Source organism: Drosophila pseudoobscura, chromosome X, assembly GCF_009870125.1.
Source record: "Drosophila pseudoobscura strain MV-25-SWS-2005 chromosome X, UCI_Dpse_MV25, whole genome shotgun sequence".
NCBI classification, from domain to species: Eukaryota; Metazoa; Arthropoda; class Insecta; order Diptera; family Drosophilidae; genus Drosophila; species Drosophila pseudoobscura.
The window spans coordinates 19236677-19256914 of NC_046683.1; the positions used below are offsets into that span (position 1 = coordinate 19236677).

The window sequence follows — 20238 nt, forward strand, 5'->3', positions numbered from 1 at the left end:
CACTGTTGTTTGCCATTCGCCCTGGCACTTGGCCTGGGCGCGCACTTTGAACTGCCTGAAAATTCACTTTAGTTTATTTTTCAATACCCTGCATTTTAAGCAATTTTAACACGTTTTGTGGCTGAAGTTTGAGCAGACAGTCACTGTATGTGGGATGTCAGCGGGGAAACACTCTGTGCACCCCAAATGCTTGCCGACTGCAGCGAGTGCACAATCAGCTGTTCTTTTGCGAAAATCGTCACTTTACGTGCTTCTTCTTGGCGTTCTGTGTGAATAGCATATTACCGCGTCTCTTTGTATCATGATGGACTCAATTACAATTACAAAAATTGCAACAAATTAATTCTGCAAGTGTATGTGTGCGTTCTCCGATTGTGATAGCCCCGATAAGTATTTAAACATAAGTGCGCGTCGTTTTGCAAGAAATCAAGCGGCCCTGGCTGCAAGTAAGTTGGATTCGCATATATATTCCATAGTTAATACTTTTGAGTCTCGTTGTCGGCTCTAATTCCGATGGCAGTGGCAGTTGGCATTGCTGGTCTATTATTTGTGTGTCGCTTGCGCCGATACGTCTCGCCGCGTCTCGGTATTGGGGTCGAGGCTGAGGCTGAGGCGGGACCGGACCGGAGAAATTTGCCCATTCTCCATTCATATGCATTTCCACATAATTGCAGCAAAATTTTTATTTGCAACAGTGGCATACCAGACAGACGCAGAGTTGCTTTTGTTGTAGGTGCGTGGTGAGAACGGCAATGGCGCTGTGCTGCTAGGGCTGTCATCTCCCTCGATCTGCCTGACAATCAGGCGCGAATGTCAAGGTCTTGTCCGAATGACAAGTGTAACAATTATTCCTCACAATCGATATAAACTTCAATATTAAGGAGCACATACTTGACACCCACCAGATATACGTATTTGTGCTTTTTCGTGCGGTGCAACAACTCTGACAACAGTGTTTGTTTAAACAGAGATGCGCAGTAATGTGAATGCCGCATCACAGTGCAGTTCTGGGTATGGCCTGCCCAAGGGAAACATAAATACAAGCACCATTTAATGCTGTAAAATTCGTTGTGTAAATATATGTGTATTTAAATATTAATTGTGGGCATTTTCATTAAATGTGGTTCCACCTTGAGTTGCAGCCAAGCCGCGACTCGTGACTAAAAAGAATATTTCGTGATCTGTGTCACAGGTTTGCGCAAAACACTGCTCATCTCCATGAGGTGAGTTGTGGCCGAGTGGTGAGATTGTCTTTGTTGAGAAAAAATGTCGACGCGAAAAAAGGTTTTAATCCATTAGTCAGAAAGTCTGGCGTTCTTTGTTGTTGGAAAATCGCAATTGGAGTCTGCAAAAGCGGGATTTGGCGTACGGAGTGCGACACGAGCGAGATTATGTAAATGCATCACCTGGAACGGCGACTGCAACACCAGACCAGAGCTGCTCTACCTAGCCAATCACACAGACACGGTGGCGTTGGCGTTGGCGTTGACGACACAAAGTGAAACCAGCGCAGCAGAGAGCAGAGAGGGGAAAGTCAGCGTCAGCAGCACCCAAAACACGCACACGACAAACACAAAAGTAGGAGGAGAATCACTGAGAACCGAACTGTAAACAGAGGGAAGAACAGAAAGCTGTCGGAATGGACAATTGCGACCAGGACGCAGGCTTCCGGCTGGGCCACATCAAGGAGGAGGTCAAGCCGGACATCTCGCAGCTGAATGACAGCAATAACAGCAGCTTTTCGCCCAAAGCGGAGAGCCCAGGCCCCTTTTTGCAGAACATGTCCATGGTGCACGTGATGCCATCGGGCAACAGCAACGAAAATCAGGGCCAAATGGCACAGGCGTCCGCGGGCGGGGCCTCAGCCCAACAGCAGTATCCGCCGAACCACCCGCTAAGCGGCTCTAAGCACCTGTGCTCCATCTGCGGCGACCGGGCCAGTGGAAAGCACTACGGCGTCTACAGCTGTGAGGGCTGCAAAGGCTTCTTCAAGCGCACAGTGCGAAAGGATCTCACATACGCATGCCGCGAGAACCGCAACTGCATCATCGATAAGCGCCAGCGGAACCGCTGCCAGTACTGCCGCTACCAGAAGTGTCTATCCTGCGGCATGAAGCGCGAGGCTGTGCAAGAGGAGCGGCAGCGAGGCGCCCGCAGTGCAGCGGGCAGGCTAAGTGCTGGTGGCGGATCTGTCGGTGGTGGCAGCGTCGGCTCTGGCAGTGGCGGTGGCGGAGGAAGCGGCGGCAGTGTGGGCGGCAACGGAGCGGACGAGTTCATGGCCAACAACGTCTCCCGAGACTTCACAATTGAGCGGCTACTGGATGCCGAGCAGCGGGCGGAAGCACAAAGCGGCGATCGGGCTCTGGCCTTCCTGCGGGTGGGCCCCAACTCGACCGTGCAGCCGGACTACAAGGGGGCCGTGTCGGCCCTGTGCCAGGTGGTGAACAAACAGCTCTACCAGATGGTGGAGTACGCTCGCCTCATGCCGCACTTTGCACAGCTGCCGCTGGATGACCAGGTGATCCTGCTGAAGGCTGCTTGGAACGAGCTGTTGATCGCCAACGTGGCCTGGTGCAGTATTGTGTCGCTGGACGATGCCATGGCCACCGGCATGGGCCACGACAGCGCCTTCGAGCGGCGATCGCCGGTGCTGCAACCGCAACAGCTGTTTCTCAACCAGAGCTTCTCCTACCATCGCAACAGCGCCATCAAGGCGGGCGTCTCCACTATCTTCGATCGCATCCTCTCCGAGCTGAGCGTAAAGATGAAGCGCCTCAACCTTGACCGCCGCGAGCTGGCTTGCCTCAAGGCCATCATCCTGTACAACCCGGACATGCGCGGCATTAAGAACCGCGCCGAGATCGAGATATGCCGTGAGAAGGTCTACGCCTGCCTGGACGAGCACTGCCGCGTCGAGCATCCCGGCGACGATGGCCGCTTTGCCCAGCTTCTGCTGCGCCTGCCCGCGCTGCGCTCCATCAGTCTGAAGTGTCTCGATCATCTCTTTTTCTTCCGCATCATCAGCGATCGGCCACTGGAGGAGCTCTTTATCGAGCAGCTCGAGTCGCAGCCCCCTCCCGGCCTCACGCTGAAGCCCGAATGAGCGGCGTGCTGCCCATCGAATGTTTCATTGTGATTGCGTTGTTTGCATTTCTCCCTCCTGGTCCTGATCCTCCAGTTACCTTCGATCCAATCCTCCCTCCCTCCCCTCTTAATATTACGCAAAATGTGTATGTAATTGTTTTTTTTTTATATTAACATTATTATTATTATTATTGAGATAGAAAATGTTTTCCTTAAGATGATTATATGTCTCCGCAACGTTTATGGCCAAGTAAACGAAAAACCAATCCCAAAACTTTAGAAGAACACACACACACACAAACACAAAGGCGAAAAGCGAACACACACAAACTCAAATTAAAAGTTAACCTAAACTAAAGCTACAAAAATATATAGATCTAGACATAATTATGATGTACAGAGACGTATATATGGATGTACATATGTGTGCATCGATTATCTATTTAGCCACGTACAGGTACGCCGTATGCATGAAGGTACGTGTCCCGTATGCCCGTTCTTGAACCAATTGTAATTACTTTTTATCATAATTGTAACCAGAGTTACCGATTTCATGCGAGACGCAGAACAACCACAAAAACGAATCCAACCAGATATATATCTATGTATTGTATAAAATATAACTCCTGCATAACATAAGGCTTGTCGTTTCTCTGCCGCTCCGACACGGATCGGATCGTCGATTAATCCAGTCGTTGGACATGTTCATTTGTACAGTGCTTGGCAAAACTGTAGGACAGTCGGAGGGCAGTGCATCCGTGGGATCGTCAGATTTTGCTGAACCAATTTCCTATATATTTGATTAAGGCGGTGGACATTCGATTCATTTCTCAGTTTATAGCATTTAACAATAAACAATGTTTACATCGGTTATGCCACAGACCAAATTCCAACTGAGTTGGAATGGTAATTTCTGGCATCCCCTTGTTTGAATTAGATCCTATCATCCGTCTTTTGAATTTGCAATACAAATTTAAAACACCTTGGGGGTGGAATGTTTTGGAGAGAAATGTATGGCCTTTCAATTGATGTTGATTACCGAAAGATAAGTCAAGCCAAAGTTAAAGTTTTCTGCCATTTTTTTCAAATTTCAAATTTTATCGTTAAAATTTTGGAATGATAGGAAGGTTTTTAGTAAATCAACCCTACCTTATAATAAACTTAGTAAAACTTAAACCAAAACTAAATACCTTTTTAATACCAAATCTCCAGTCAATTATTGATTTCAGTGGCTTTTAAGCTTATAGAAACACCAGTTGCAAGTATTTTGTCAGTTCGATATACGTAGATTAAACAATAGACTGATTTCTCCTATATCTCAATGATTTTTTTTTATTCATATGTACATACATTCTCTTATGCGATTCGAGAACTAAAGTCAATAATATCCAGACATCTAGATACCAAAAAGGGAAATTCGATGGCGAGTTTTTTTTCGATAGCTCACCATTAGATTTTCGTGTTTATATGTTCTATGGTATGTTTTCAACGGCTTACTCGTACTTTTAACTCCAAATTGCTGTGATAGAATACTTCCTTTCTATATAAAAGCATAGGCCATCTTTAGAACCCATCGCTGCGATCAGTTTGGCACCTGATTCCAGACCGCCTACAGCTATGGCTCGCACTGTGCACACATTTCTGTACATACATACGTACATACGAATATGAATATGAATATGTCCATGGCTGCGTGCTATTACCCAATGATTTGGTTTGTGGGCCACGTCCTTCCCGCCCCAGCCGCCTGCGCTTTTACCATGGCATTTGGTCAATTTTTATAAAATTTATGTCTCTTGCTTCGGCCTACCCCCTCTCCATGCCACAGACAACCAGCGGACGGACAGAGGGACAGCGGACGTACGGACGGACGGACGGACGTCCGTCCGCACATAGCGAATGTATGTTAGTATGTAGTTACAAAAATATGGTATTAACGCACAAGCAGCGCCTAATAATAGATATTGTTTTCGAAAAAAGAAGAAATTTCTCCGCTGACGACGCACATTATGTTCCAAAAATAGGCTGTAGGCAGCAGCCAATCGCTCCGTCTATATCTCTTCTGTCCTCTGCACGGATATGTATCGGGACAATACGACTGATCTGGTACTCTGTTCCGATCCTGTTCGGATTTAAAGATCTCAAAATTTACAAAACTCTCCTGAAAGTTGCTGAGTGTGATCCTTTTTGCTTGAAAAAAGAAATCAATATATAGAGAGAGAGAGAGCGAGACAGTGAGAGATCGAGAGCGAAAAAAGCTTCTGAAAGCTCATTGGCTGCAGAGGGAGATGGGTGGGACGCGCTGTCCACACTTATTGTGGGTGGTTTTTATTGGTTTAGCTAATCGCTCGCTATCCTTGATTTTAAGATGCTTTCCTTTGTGGCATCGCAAGCATATTTAATAAATTTCATAAATATTCCACAAATACAAAGCATATACATATGCATAAATATATGTACATACATATGCATACGTACGATATTTTACATATTGAAATATTTGAAATGAAAAATAAAATGTTTCGCACGGAAAAACCATGAAAGCATGCCAATAAAATCATGTGTTGAACAGTCTCCCCCCTCAGCCCGTCCCACCCACCAGCAGCGCCATCCTCTGCGTTTTGGTATGGGTGTGCGCGTGTGTGTGTGTGTGTGTGTGTGTGTGCATTGGAAAAGAGTTTTCGAAGCGAAATTAACAATTTGGCTATTTTCGTAGTTATGCGGGGGCGTTTAATGGTTGGGCTCGGGCGGGGACAGGCGTTGGGGGCAGGGCCCACAGATCAGACTCGCTGACAGACAGAACGTTTGGGGCCAACAAGTTGTTGTCGCACACATATTTACCATACGTGCGTATGTGTATGTACATGCTCGCACAGAGTGACTCCTGCATTGGGAGCGGAGCGATGCAAAAAACTGACGACTTTTCCTACCAATTTTACCCCCAACAGACACACAGACACACACACACAAGCATGGATGGGTGGGAAGGAAGTAAGAGGGAGACGCTGTCTGAGAGGTCTCTTCGGCGCATACCGCACTCAGTCACCAACAACAGCAACAGCAGCAGCAGCAGCAGTAAAGCTAAGCACTGGCTAAACGAGCCATCAAAAATCAAAGCTAAAGTAGACATTGGCTCTAATGTAACTGTTGCATTGCGTTCAAACAGGTTTACAGGCTCTTGATCTCTGGGGATTTCTCAAGGATTGTCTGCTATAAAGTAATTTCCAAGTATCTCAAGTATCGATCTACTAAGCAACATTGAATCTCTTTGATTGAAATTTGTCAGATGATTGTAGCCCCATTTTCATATCAGTGTAGGCCACCCATTTGTTTGGGGCTGCCTCGTTTGGCCAGTGCTCGGATGCTGACCGAATTCATACTTTCTTCTGGCCACCGCCAACCACCCACCTACCCACCCACCCACCCACTCACTCACTCCCACTCGCACTCTTTCTTCGTGTGCGCGGCGATCTTCGGACCCGACCCGACCCAAACCAAACCGAGGCGAGGCGAGGCGAGGCGAGCCGAACCGGCTCCGATCCGAGTTCCGATGCTGCCGCTGCTGCGACTGCGACTGCGACTGCACGGTCTCCTCCACGGCAGCGGGCGGTGGCGGCCGCCCCAAGAGTGGGTCGACCGCTGGTCGTGTGTACGATATTCAGTCCCCGACTGGCGCGACATCAGTTTTGAGTTGGCTTTCAACGCGAGCGGGTCTTTTCTCTTCGCAAGCGACACACGTAGATATTCCTCCAATTGTCATTCCACACACATTGTTTTGTTGTTTTTGTTTGGTTTTATGCACACACTTTTTCGTTTCGTTATATTTTTTTCCGTTTTTTTTTCTCGTATACATCTTTTTTTATACTCGTTGAAAAATAAATATAAATACAAAAATTTAAAAAAAAAATAAAATAAAATAAAAAAAGGAATAAAAACCAAAAAACCGAAAAACTTTTCAACGAACGTATTACGAATACATGCGCTGGTTTGTGTGTGTGTGTGTGTGTGTGTGTGATGGTTATATATACAAAAAATATATCTACTTATCTATGTACATATGTATATATACATATATATCTGAGCAAGATATATGGCATATGGGTACATGGAAAGTTGCAAGATCTGTCCAAAACGGCCAACGGGATAATGTGTTACCAACAGAATCGAACTATATATACCGTATAGACAGTCAGTTCCGATTTCCGATCCGATCCGATTCGGTCTGCATTCGTATTCGCATTCGTAATTTGCGTTGAGCGCGTATTTCTCAAAATTATTTCAAATATGTACCCACCGCAACCCCCTGGCAACCACCCCCCCGCGCCCCCCCGCACTGGCGGTTGACGTTGACGCCGAAAATAAAACTTTTTCAAAACATACTATTTTTAACCGATACGATCCGATGAGATACGAAACGAGCGGAAAATACAAAAAAAAAACACACAAAAAAAGCAAAAACGAAAGAAAAGAAAAGCGAATAAAGCAAGAAAAATAATTAAGCAGCAAATTAACGTGTTATACAACGATTTTTCACATTCTGCATACAATATAGATACATATACATATGTACATATTATTTTTTTTGAAATATTTGCTATAAATGGTGGTTCCAGCAGAATCGGGAGTCGGGAATCGGTATACGGTATACGGTATACGGTGAACGGTAAAACGGGAGCACGCGCTTATGGAGCAACCACCTGTCGGCGGCCACCGTTAGAACTTCCGTTTGCCCATCCGCTAAGCGAGCAATGTATCGCTGTCCCTGTCCGTCCCGCACTCTTAGCATGGCTTTGCTTTCGGACGTGCATAAGCTTTCAGGATCGGATCTGAAGGCTGACGAAGCTTTTGCTCTGCTTGGCTCCTTTCCTTTCCGCTCCGTTTCGTTTCGTTTTGTTCTGTCAATCAATCGATCAATCGATCAATCAATCAATCAGCCAGAACACACACACTCGCAAACGCACACACAGCGATTGGGAATCTGCACCAGTTAAAGACTGTTTTACCCCACTAAGAACTACATAAGAGCAGCATAAGAGAGAAACAAGTACAGTGAACCAATCGAACCAACCTCCATCTCCACCTCTCCTCTCCATCCCTGCCAGCAGCAGCAACTGGATCAGCATCATCTGAGCAGCAAACGTCAGCCGCAGCAGCAGCAGCCGAGCAGCGAGAGAAGCAGCGCCCAGAAGACACAACCGCACGCACACACACACACACCCCAAGAGAAAGCCAGTGAAGAGAGAGTGTGCGCCAGCGAGAGCAGGAAGAACAGTAACCCCCAGACACAAGATGATGATGGAGAACGGTCTCTCCATGGAGTACGGAGACGGCTACATGGAACAGGAGGAGGAATGGGAGCGTGAGGGTCTCCTCGATCCTGCGTGGGAGAAGCAACAGAAGAAGGTGAGTGCCGTGCCGGACCCCAATCTATTCCCCGTTCCATCATTCTCTATACACATATTTGATATATATGTATGTACATATATGTATGTAGTCCCATTCGCATAGATATAGAACACATAGTATCCGTATATTTGTACATACATACATATGTATGTATGTATCGAAGTACATACCTATGTACATATGTATGTATGTGCTATTTGCTCTGGCCAAGTTCTATATTTTTCGATTATGTTTCAATATTTCTCTGAGATCGCCGAAAGCAACAAAAACAACTGTGAAAACACAAAAGCTCGGCGCGCGTTTAAAAATAGAATTCTCTTGCTTCATTTTCATGGCTCTTGCTCGAAAAATGTTTGAAGATAGTACGAAAATAGTTTGTTGCTGTTGCTGTTGCTGTTGCCGTTGCCGTTCAGGAACTACATACATATCGTACTATATGCATAGGCAACCGTAAATATAGCGAGTATATCTATTCCCATTCGATCGTTTATCATTATGAAAAGCAGTGGAGAATCGAATCGAATCGAATCCTATCTGAACATCTCATTCCCACATTCACATTCCCGCTATCTCCACCCACTGGCCGAATCGAACCAAACCCAACCCAACCCAATCCAATCAGACCCGAAGGTTATACTGTGTATAGGCCCGCATTCAATTATGCTTCTGTTGAGGTGGGGGCTGTGCTCTTTCATCCCGTTCGTTTGTTTGCTTTTTGTCGTTGTCGTTGTCGTCGTCGTCGTCGTCGTATGTTACCAGCGGAAGCGTCTGTTACCGTTACCTGTAGGCCAGCGCAGCAACAGCAGCAGCAGCAGCAGCAGAAAAAGAAGAAGCGGCAGCAGCCGAACAGCAACTAATTGCCACCATGCAGATAGCGCTGGAGTGGGGTAGATGGGGGAGATGTATATATCTATATATCTATCTATCGGGTACACAACATGACAAATTGTCATTTGTTGGAGCATATCTTCAGGGAGCTCCACCCGTCTCCCCAAGGCTGATTGCCAGCACTTTCGATTGGGGGTTCTGTCGCTTTGCAAAGACTGAGATGCATTCCAACCTAGAGATCGCCACACAAAAAGCACATACGAGTACATATAAATATTTATGTGGATGCATATACATATGTATATACATATATGTATGTAGTACGTATATTGTATATTGTATACATATTGTAAGTATCTATATGCATAATTCTATAAATTGCTAACAAAATGTAGTGCAAGGCTATGTTTTTGACACGACGTCCCGTGCCTAGGTAGGCGTCGACAAGCAACGGACGGACACCGACGGACGGACGGACGGACAGACGAACGGAACGGACACGGACACGGCTGCTATTGACAATTAAAAATAGCCAGGCGCAGGCATTCCTATGCACAAGATTTCCACAAGATTCGACGAGAAAACCACCGAACCACCACCCACCCACAGCCCGAAACACCCGAACAAACCGCAAATGCAATGACAAATATCTGCCCAAAGAAATTAAGGTGAAAATGAAAATGAGAATGAAAATATGGGGATTTTTTTTTTTTTTGCTTTTGGCGGTCGCCAGCCACAGATGACTTGAGCTTGACATGGTCACACCTGCATGTGTGTGCGTGCATCTGTGTGTGTTTGTCTGCCAGAGAGTGAGCGGGGAGAGGGGAGAGGGGAGAATGGAGAGTGTGTGTGCGTGGCATCCATCTCTCCCTCCCTCTATCTTTGTGTGTTCCTCCTCTCGATCCATCCATCTACATATGCATATGTGTATGCATAGACATTTCGTAACCGTAAATTACCGAGCAGAATTCGTCATTAGGCTGCCGCTGCCGCTGCCTCTGCTCCTCCTCTGTCTTCTCCTCCTCCTCCTCCTGCTATTTCTTCCTCTTTCTCTGAGTCTGCCCAGTGTTTTTGTTGTTTTCGAAAAATGAAAGGCCCCAAAATACAAAAAAAAATGTGTTGTTTCTGTTTTGTGTGTTTACATTGATCGCAACAAAAGGTGGCAAAAGGTGGGTGGGTGGGTTGGTTGATTGGGTGATTGGTACGCGAGTGTGTTGATGATGAGTCTTACTCTGCCCAATTCCCCTTCCCCTTCCACATCTCTCTCTCTCTCTCTCTCTCTCCCTCTTTCTCGCTTTGTGACTCATCATTCCTGGCAGTGGCCGTGCCGTGCCGATCTGTTCCGTTCCGTGCTGTGCTTATGGGGTGTGCGGTGGGTAGGATCAGTCACAGGGTTGCCACCCCTTCCTCACCACCACAGGCAAAGGCAAAGGCACAGGCACAGGCCCATGCAGAGGCCCACAGCCGCCGACTGCCGACTGACTGGCCATGTGCGAATGAGTCCATGCTATGGGGCCGCTCAAATTACACTCGGCTAAAAATGGGTGTGCAAGAGCGAGTGCGTTGCGGGTCCGTCCGCTGCCTGCTGCCAAGGAGAGCTTTTGGCGAAAGCTCTGTGCGCGGCGGCATCTAAATTAAAGAAGCAATACACACACACACACACACTTATATATATATATATATATATTTGTGTGTATGTATGTCTGTTTGAACATATGTATTCATTTCTTTTATTTGCTTGTTTTTTGGCGCGTGCGCATTGACTTGGCTCGCGATTGCTCAATCGATCGCCTGGCCAAGATCATAGACCAGGCCAGGCCAGACCAGGCCCGGCCCGGCCAGGCAACTTTGTATGCAGCTTCCCCACCAATCGAGCCCGAGACCGAGACCGAGCCCGAGCCCGAGCCCCTCCCCCCCGCCAAACCAGGCCTGGCCAGGCCACTGCCTGATAACGGTAATTGATCAGAGGCGACGTTGAAAACGGGTTGGCGGAATGCGCCAGCCGCCAGCCGCCAGCAGAGATAGAGAGAGGCAGAGGCATATACAGAGACAGAGGCAGAGAGAGAGAGAGAGGAGTCAAAGACGAGCCTAACTAGCGGTAAGCCGCTTGTTGCTGCTGAGCGACTTGTTTGGCGACGAACTGCAGCAGAGTCGCAGCAGAGCAGCAGAGCATCAGAGCAGCTTCCCTCTGACACACACACACACACACGAATGCATGCGGTGGTGCTGGTTGTTGGCCTAGTTATACCCTTGCAGGGGGTATTATGATATTGACCAGATGCTTGCAATGCAGCGAGAAAAGCATTTCCGAATATCTTCTCAAATCTGACAACCGCAAACATGCGAGCATATCGTTTATCCGTTTGTAAGGGATTCAAGAGATTATGTAACATTGCACTAGCCATAAATAATATATAGTAATCATATTCCAGCTTCACGTAGGAGAGCGAACCAAGTTCAAGGGTATGCAATGATCCTAGTGTTATGCTCTGAGTGGGCTGGGTTGGGGTGGGGTGGAGTATTGTGTAATCTGTCCCCACCGACCGTTTTGATCGTTGCGTGTGTGTCCGTGTGTGTGTGTGTGTGTGTGTGAATGGTGAGCGATTTGCATTAACAGTTGCATTTCTTGTTCTCGACCCGCGACTCTCTTCTCTCGCTCTCTTCTAAGCCTCCAGTCGAACAGCATCCCATTGTCTCACGCACATAACATAACTGTAAGCTAATGGCTAATAGAGCCTACCAGCCCCTCTCTCTTTTTTTTCTCTCTCTCTCTCTCTTGAATCCCATCGTTGATCCGTCTTCTTGGCTGCTAGCGGTGATCCATTGTGTGTATGGATCTCCTTCTATACCCTATAGCACCTACACACATACATACGTACATATGTATGTATTTCACCACGGGGATCTCCTTTTCAAGCGTTCGATTCCATTCTCCTCGTTCTATAAATCGGATTTCCAGATCGATTCCGATCTGAATTGATTGTTCAGTGCTTCCATATTTGCATACTATTCCCATAAAGTGCACTCTGCTCTGTTCTCTGTTCTCTGTTCGATGTGCTCTGTGGGCGGATCACTCTACCATATGGGAATTAAGCTCCGTATTTGGCTCTGTCTCTCTCTCTCTCTTTTTCTCTTTCTCTCTGCGCAGAGAGCAATAACAATTCACAGTTGTAAATTTACACGTGAAACGAGGAAGTCTTGGCAACTGGTGGAAGCGGGAGAGGGAGAGGAAGGGCTGTAGACTCCAAAATAATGAAGTGTGTGCAAAAAAGAACTGGTTTATATTTATATTTATATGCATGTGCATGTGCACGTGCATAAGGGGTACATCGGTATTGGTGTTGTGTTTTTCTTGTTTTCTCTTTGTTCTGGCTGATCTGTCCGTCTTCGGTGTCTGTCCCCATTCGGTGAAAAATAACTGCAACTGTCAGCCTCTGTGGCAGCGAGAACAACGAGACCAACCATAGTGCAACAGCAGCAGCCTCAGTGGCAGTAGGCCCCCACCCCCCCCAAACTATATCAGGTGGAGGCGGGAAAGAAAATCTCCGTGGAGGGCCGGGGCGGGGAGTTTCTGGGCGACAGATCTCATCAGAACCCAACCATCCCCACCATCACAGAACCGCTCCTCGCGGCGCCATTGCCCTAAATGTCTACGAAAGGACTGGGAGAGTGGACCAGAGAGTGCCCATTTAAGCCATCAAGAATCAGTCCAACCCTACCCGAACCGATTCGGGTGATACTTCTGCGGCAATACTGATTGAGGTGGGGATAAGTGGATAAAACTGGCGCTTAGGTCTGGCAATTAGGGTCTGGCGGACTGCGAAGATACATATATGTACAGATAACACAAATAAACTTCGATTTTATATTTAATGAAAGGAACGATGGAATAGAGATATGATTCGGCTCGCACTTGAGGCCAACATCCTACAGTAGCTCACATTCCATCTACTCTAAGATCTGCTAAAAACTGTGCCATCTTTCAGACTACAAGTTCGAGCCAAGTCAAGAAAAAACTGGAAAATCGAACTTTCATCTCAGTGCATGTTTTTGAGCACTCCATACTCTCTTCTCTACTCTCTACTCTCTACTCGCCTTTGAAAATGTCTTCTAGATGAAGCCGTGCAGCAGAAAAGATCTTTGTGGGCTCTAGATTATTCCACTGTCACTTTCTTCTTGATCTCTTGGCCAGAGAATACAGAGTCCCGTTGTTTAGTAACCCATGTATTTATTTCTTTGCACCTTCCACAGACATTTACCGCCTGGTGTAACAGTCATCTGCGCAAAGCTGGCACCGCCATCGACAATATCGATGAGGACTTCCGCAATGGCCTCAAGCTGATGCTGCTGCTGGAGGTGATCTCCGGAGAGACTCTGCCCAAGCCCGACCGCGGCAAGATGCGCTTCCACAAGATCGCGAATGTGAACAAGGCCCTGGACTTCATCGCCTCGAAGGGTGTGCACCTGGTGTCGATCGGTGCCGAGGAAATCGTCGATGGCAACCTGAAGATGACCCTCGGCATGATTTGGACAATCATCTTGCGCTTTGCCATACAGGACATCTCCGTCGAGGAGATGACCGCCAAGGAGGGTCTGCTGTTGTGGTGCCAGCGCAAGACGGCTCCCTACAAGAACGTCAACGTACAGAACTTCCATCTGTCGTTCAAGGTGGGTTTATCGCGATCCCTCGCGTACACCATGTAGCCTATAGCATATAGAATACATATATGATCTATCGTGTCGCTCTCTTTCGCTCTTTCTGTGATCTCCCTATAGGATGGTTTGGCCTTCTGCGCGCTCATCCATCGCCATCGCCCAGATCTGATCGACTACGCCAAGCTTTCCAAAGACAATCCATTGGAGAACCTGAACACTGCCTTCGATGTTGCTGAGAAGTATCTCGATATTCCAAGAATGTTGGATCCAGATGGTGAGTGGGTCGGGTCGGCTCGGGTCGGGTCTTAGTCTCGTTTCAATCATCGTCTATTTAATGGAAACGATGGTTATGGGGGCCATATGAATAATGATAGGCATAGATATAAGAGAGGGATCGTCGTGGCACGTATTAATTGATATATTGACAAACAATGACAGATTTGATCAACACACCGAAACCGGATGAACGTGCCATCATGACGTACGTCTCCTGCTACTATCACGCCTTCCAGGGAGCCCAACAGGTTGGAAATGTGACGCATGTACCCGAACCCACAAGACAATACACCTACGTCCCGAATAATTACAATGTGACTAAACTTCACCACGATACACTTAAATATATAGATATTCTATATATATATGTTCATTACTCGTTCTAAGTATATTCTGCGATTTTGTTGCCCGTTCGATGCAGACGCCATGCCCCCCTCTGCCAGGCGGGGATATCGCCTCAAAATTGCGCTTTCATATACATATACTCGTATACCGTTATATGAATTTTACGTGTTTTATTATTTTCCGATTGATTTCTTGCCTGAAATCTTGTTCGTTGTCCTGCATTTGCATTTGCATCCGCAACCGCAACCGCCACCGTCAAGGTGATAACTCAACCTCCCTACTAACTGTCCCGCCACCACACACACCCCCCCACCACTACCGAGTCACCCATGCGAAGAGGCCAGCCAGAGATGAGGGGAGGAGAGAGATCTCCCGCCTACTCTGTTCCTCTCTCTGTGGCTCCCTTCTTTTGCTGCTGCTGCTGCTGCTGTGTGGCCTGTGACCCTGCCTTTCGTTAAGTTAACCTAGAAATAACCATAGAAAGTTCCGTTGGCAGCACACTCACACTCACTCACGTGTGGAACCAGCGGATGAACTAGCGGGTGAACCAGCGGCTTGGTTCCGCTGAACGGGCGCGTTCACCAGGACAACTTGATCCCCGATCAGTGACGGAATCAGCAAAAAGGGAGTGTGAAAATAGTACGATACTTTTCCTTGGTACATTGCTGTTGGCTTTTATCGATAACTGGCCAATCGATAAGCATGATAAGCAACGTAATCAAAGCCAAAATAGGCATTCACATGATCACTGAAAGCTGATCACTGATAACTGATCACGTTGTCCTGGTGTCCTGGTGTCCCGGTGTCCGTTCGCTGTGAGTGTGCTCGAGTGGAAGAAAAGTATTATTTGTACATACCATATACTATATATGTATATATATATACATATATACATACATATATATAAATACATACTACATAGTGTAGCAGAATGGACTCGGAACTCGATCCATGCATGGCACCTGCCACATGCCACATGCCACATGTCGCAGAGGGGGCAGCGTGGCTCGAGTGCCAGAGTCCGGCGAGGCATGAGACTACTTACCAGTTACTAAACCCCGATATGTTGATGATGATGATGCCTGCTAATGACTAACTCCAAATTATGAATTAACTCATTTTGTATGTTTGTTGCTTTCTCTCTCTCTCTCTTCTCTCTTTTTTTATCTGTCTGTGTGTGTGCGCGCACTGCTCGCCTCTCCGCTCTGCTCATCAACAACAACCGCCATTAACAACAACAACAACAACAACAATTGCAACTGCAACTGCAACAACAACTGCCAAATTCCCTACCAAAACACACACACACATACATCACACACACACACACGCACACACATACAGATTTGCAGAACACGGCTCTGCCCGACGAGCGTGCGGTCATGACCTATGTATCGTCGTACTACCACTGCTTCAGTGGCGCCCAAAAGGTCTGTTGAACACAAAAACAAAAACAAAAACAAAAACCAATCACACTCCCACACAAATTACATATAAGACCTGCCATAGTCCCGCTCTCCACTCCTCTGCTGTGTCCCCTGTTCTGTTCATCTCCCCTTTGCAGCCCTGGGCTATGCATCCACACACACACACATGCATTCGATACATAATGCGCTAGTGCTAATCCTTTAATACAATACACATATTATATACTCGCGCTGCCCATGAATGGCTTGCTCTGGCAGGATATCGCTTCACCTTTCCATGGAGCAGCTTTCTTGTGCTCCTGCAGAGAGAGGGTTTGCTTATGCTAGAGAAGAAACCAAGGAAAGATTGCAGCATCCGTAAAGTAAAAATCGATAAAGAGCTATCCCCGTGTGTCCGTGTGTCCATCTGTCTGCTACTCGATCGTTCCCTATCAGTCCCGCAGCTTAGACACTACCTGTTCTAGATCTGTTCTGATCCCTCGATGTTTCATTTTTGAAGCATTACTAGAGTTACTTTAATGAGTTCCAACCACTAGTCCTTCGACTCTTCCGTCTATATAATCCTATCTAACGGTTGAAAGAATTATTTTCTTTGCAACCTTTTACAGGGTGTATCCGAAAGGAGATTCCTTCAAGACCATCTAATGCTTTGAAGCTTCGGAAGCCTCCGAAGAGTCCGAAGACCGAGTCTTTCGTTTTTTCTTCTCTTTTCTGTTTGTTGTTTCTGTTTTTGTTTCTGTTTGCCCTTTGTTTGCTCTTGCTATCGCTCTCTTGCTTGGATATGTTCCGTGACGCAACGCCCAGGGGCAGTCGGACCTGATCTGATCTCATCTCAATTCCTGGACATTCTACCGCACCCCCAAAAAAGGAAGCGGAAACGGAAATCTAAACGAAGCTGTACTTTGCAGAGAGATGCAGAATGGCTGCCGCTGCCACTGGGCCTGGCTTTGAGTTTTGTATTTTCCTGTTTTCCTGTTCAGTTCGTTTTTCGTCTCGTTCTGCTTTCGACAAAAATCTGAGTTGGTTCCGTGCTTCACACACACACGCACACTCAGAGCCGCCCTATTCAGAATAATGCTAATTAAATATCTCTTATCGTCCCCCCTCCCGACCCAATCGACAGGCGGAAACCGCTGCCAACCGCATCTGCAAGGTACTCAAGGTCAATCAGGAGAATGAGCGTCTCATGGAGGAGTACGAGCGTCTGGCCAGCGATGTAAGTGCCGACTCCCAGCGAGGGAAGATCGAGGAGTGCTCTTTCTAACAGTGACCTTGACCCCTCCGTTCCCTTCCCTTCCCACAGCTGCTGGAGTGGATCCGCCGCACCATGCCGTGGCTGAACTCCCGCCAGGCGGACAACTCGCTGGCCGGCGTCCAGAAGAAACTGGAGGAGTACCGCACGTACCGACGCAAGCACAAGCCCCCGCGTGTGGAGCAGAAGGCAAAACTCGAAACCAATTTTAACACCCTGCAGACCAAGCTGCGTCTGTCGAACCGTCCGGCCTACCTTCCCACCGAAGGCAAGACCGTGTCCGACATCTCGAACTCGTGGAAGGGACTCGAGCTGGCCGAGAAGGCATTCGAGGAGTGGCTGCTGGCCGAGACCATGCGCCTGGAGCGTCTCGAGCACTTGGCCCAGAAGTTCAAGCACAAGGTAAGTGTCGGTGCCTCCAATTCATGCCCCGATTCTCAACCGTGCATTGACTGATAGGCCGATGCCCACGAGGACTGGACGCGCGGCAAGGAGGAGATGCTGCAGTCGCAGGACTTCCGTCAGTGCAAGCTCAACGAGCTGAAGGCGCTCAAGAAGAAGCACGAGGCCTTCGAGTCGGACCTGGCCGCCCACCAGGATCGCGTTGAACAGATCGCCGCTATCGCCCAGGAGCTCAAGTAAGTCGGAGCCGAGGCCTTGCCACAAAGCCATAAATCTAATCTATACCCCCCGCCTGCTGCCCTGCCCACGGGCAACGCTGCGATCCAAACCGATCCAATCCGCGAGTGAAGTGTGAGGTTAGGTAGAAGCAACCCATCGATCTTGATCACCTCCAGATCACATCTCTTGGCACGCCATTCGCATTCGCTTATTCGACCCATTTAAGACCCATCCTCATGCATTGATCCCCGATACCTGATCACTGATCCCTAATCCCTAATCCACTGATGCCTAATCCAAGATCAATAATAATCATTGTGTGTCTTGTTCCCATGCAGCACCCTGGAGTACCATGACTGCGTGTCGGTGAATGCCAGATGTCAGCGCATCTGCGACCAGTGGGATCGTTTGGGAGCCCTCACCCAGCGTCGCCGCACGGCGCTGGACGAGGCCGAGCGCATTCTGGAGAAGATCGACATCTTGCATTTGGAGTTCGCGAAGCGTGCGGCTCCGTTCAACAACTGGCTGGACGGGACGCGCGAAGATCTGGTTGACATGTTCATCGTCCACACCATGGAGGAAATCCAGGGCCTGATCCAGGCGCACGATCAGTTCAAGGCGACGCTCGGCGAGGCCGACAAGGAGTTCAATCTGATTGTGAATCTGGTGCGCGAGGTGGAGTCTATTGTGAAGCAGCACCAGATACCCGGCGGTCTCGAGAACCCCTACACGACCCTCACCGCCAACGACATGACCCGCAAGTGGAGCGACGTCCGCCAGCTGGTGCCACAACGCGACCAGACGCTGGCCAACGAGCTGCGCAAGCAGCAGAACAACGAGATGCTGCGCCGTCAGTTCGCCGAGAAGGCCAATGTGGTGGGTCCCTGGATCGAGAGGCAGATGGACGCCGTGACGGCGATAGGCATGGGCCTGCAGGGCTCCCTGGAGGATCAGCTGCACCGCCTCAAGGAGTACGAACAGGCTGTGTACGCGTACAAGCCAAACATCGAGGAGCTGGAGAAGATCCACCAGGCCGTGCAGGAGTCGATGATCTTCGAGAACCGCTACACCAACTACACGATGGAGACGCTGCGTGTCGGCTGGGAGCAGCTGCTCACATCGATCAACCGCAACATCAACGAGGTGGAGAACCAGATCCTGACACGCGACTCGAAGGGCATCAGCCAGGAGCAGCTGAACGAGTTCCGCTCCAGTTTCAATCACTTCGACAAGAACCGCACCGGCCGCCTCACGCCGGAGGAGTTCAAGTCCTGCCTCGTCTCCCTGGGCTACTCGATCGGCAAGGACCGACAGGGCGACATGGACTTCCAGCGCATCCTCGCCGTCGTCGACCCCAACAACACTGGCTACGTCCACTTCGATGCCTTCCTCGATTTCATGACCCGCGAGAGCACCGACACCGACACTGCCGAGCAGGTCATCGACTCCTTCCGCATCCTGGCAGCCGATAAGGTGAGTTATTCAGTTCCCTGGTCTCTGGATCACATAGAATGCCTTTCTTATACCGTATACCTCTTCTCGCCCCCTCAGCCATACATATTGCCCGACGAACTGCGCCGCGAACTGCCCCCAGATCAGGCCGAATACTGCATCCAGCGCATGCCACCATACAAGGGCCCCAACGGAGTGCCCGGTGCCCTGGACTACATGTCATTCAGCACAGCTCTCTACGGCGAAACCGATTTGTAAGCCCCGCGGCTCACGCAGCCCAGAAGGATACGAGAAGGATTGACGAGACGAGACGAGACGAGACGAGAGGAGACGAGTAGAGAAGAGTAGGGAAAAAGCCGAGAAGAGCCGAGCCGAGCCGAGCACAGCAGAGCAGAGCTGAGCGGAGCGGAGCAGGTAGAGCCAAGCCGAGCCGTGGCCAGATCATATAATAATGCTAAACTCTAATAATAATAATATTAATAAACATAGATTTATTATACCTACACTCGTAACGGTAACTTCAGAAGAACTTCAGAGAGAGAGTACTATCATGAGAGAATATATATTTATAGCTTTTCGTCTCGAACCGATGTGAGTGGGTGCGGACGGTGCCCCGAAACGCCACACCACGCCACGCTACGCCACGCCACATACAATACATTATATACATACACATATACAATATATATATATAGTACATATATATATTTTTATGCAGGATCCTATCGATTGTAAAACAGCAAAAGGAATATCATCTCAAATGCAAATGCAAATGCGCATCGAATGTCGAAATCTAAATCTAAAACCAAGTCCAAAACATAAACAAAAACTATACAAAAAACTCTAAAAAACAATATTTTTTGAAATTTATGTTAATAAAAACAAAATCCA

General features: G+C 48.1%; 2 protein-coding genes across 6 annotated transcripts; both read left to right on the top strand.

Annotated features, from left to right (window-relative positions):
* Window positions 1–273: 273 nt before the first annotated feature.
* On the top strand, window positions 274–20042 carry Actn (alpha actinin). 5 transcript variants are annotated; one of them, XM_033384927.1, is made up of 10 exons: window positions 274–446; window positions 8187–8487; window positions 13570–13986; window positions 14095–14248; window positions 14413–14564; window positions 17146–17238; window positions 17326–17676; window positions 17734–17912; window positions 18234–19368; window positions 19447–20042. In XM_033384927.1, exons 2-10 carry the CDS (start codon window positions 8374–8376, stop codon window positions 19603–19605), a joined length of 2754 nt encoding a protein of 917 aa, XP_033240818.1. In that variant the 5' UTR covers window positions 274–446; window positions 8187–8373; the 3' UTR covers window positions 19606–20042. The 5 variants fall into 5 exon arrangements, with proteins under 5 accessions (XP_033240818.1, XP_001355351.3, XP_015041048.1 ...); XM_001355315.4 differs by lacking the exon at window positions 274–446 and adding an exon at window positions 6684–6821 and having other exon boundaries at window positions 8190–8487; XM_015185562.2 differs by lacking the exons at window positions 274–446; window positions 14413–14564 and adding exons at window positions 6701–6821; window positions 15940–16025.
* usp (retinoid X receptor ultraspiracle) lies at window positions 1194–4027 on the top strand. The gene has a single exon (XM_001355316.4). The coding sequence runs from the start codon at window positions 1640–1642 to the stop codon at window positions 3101–3103; it is 1464 nt and encodes a 487-aa protein (XP_001355352.3). The 5' UTR covers window positions 1194–1639; the 3' UTR covers window positions 3104–4027.
* Window positions 20043–20238: the final 196 nt, after the last annotated feature.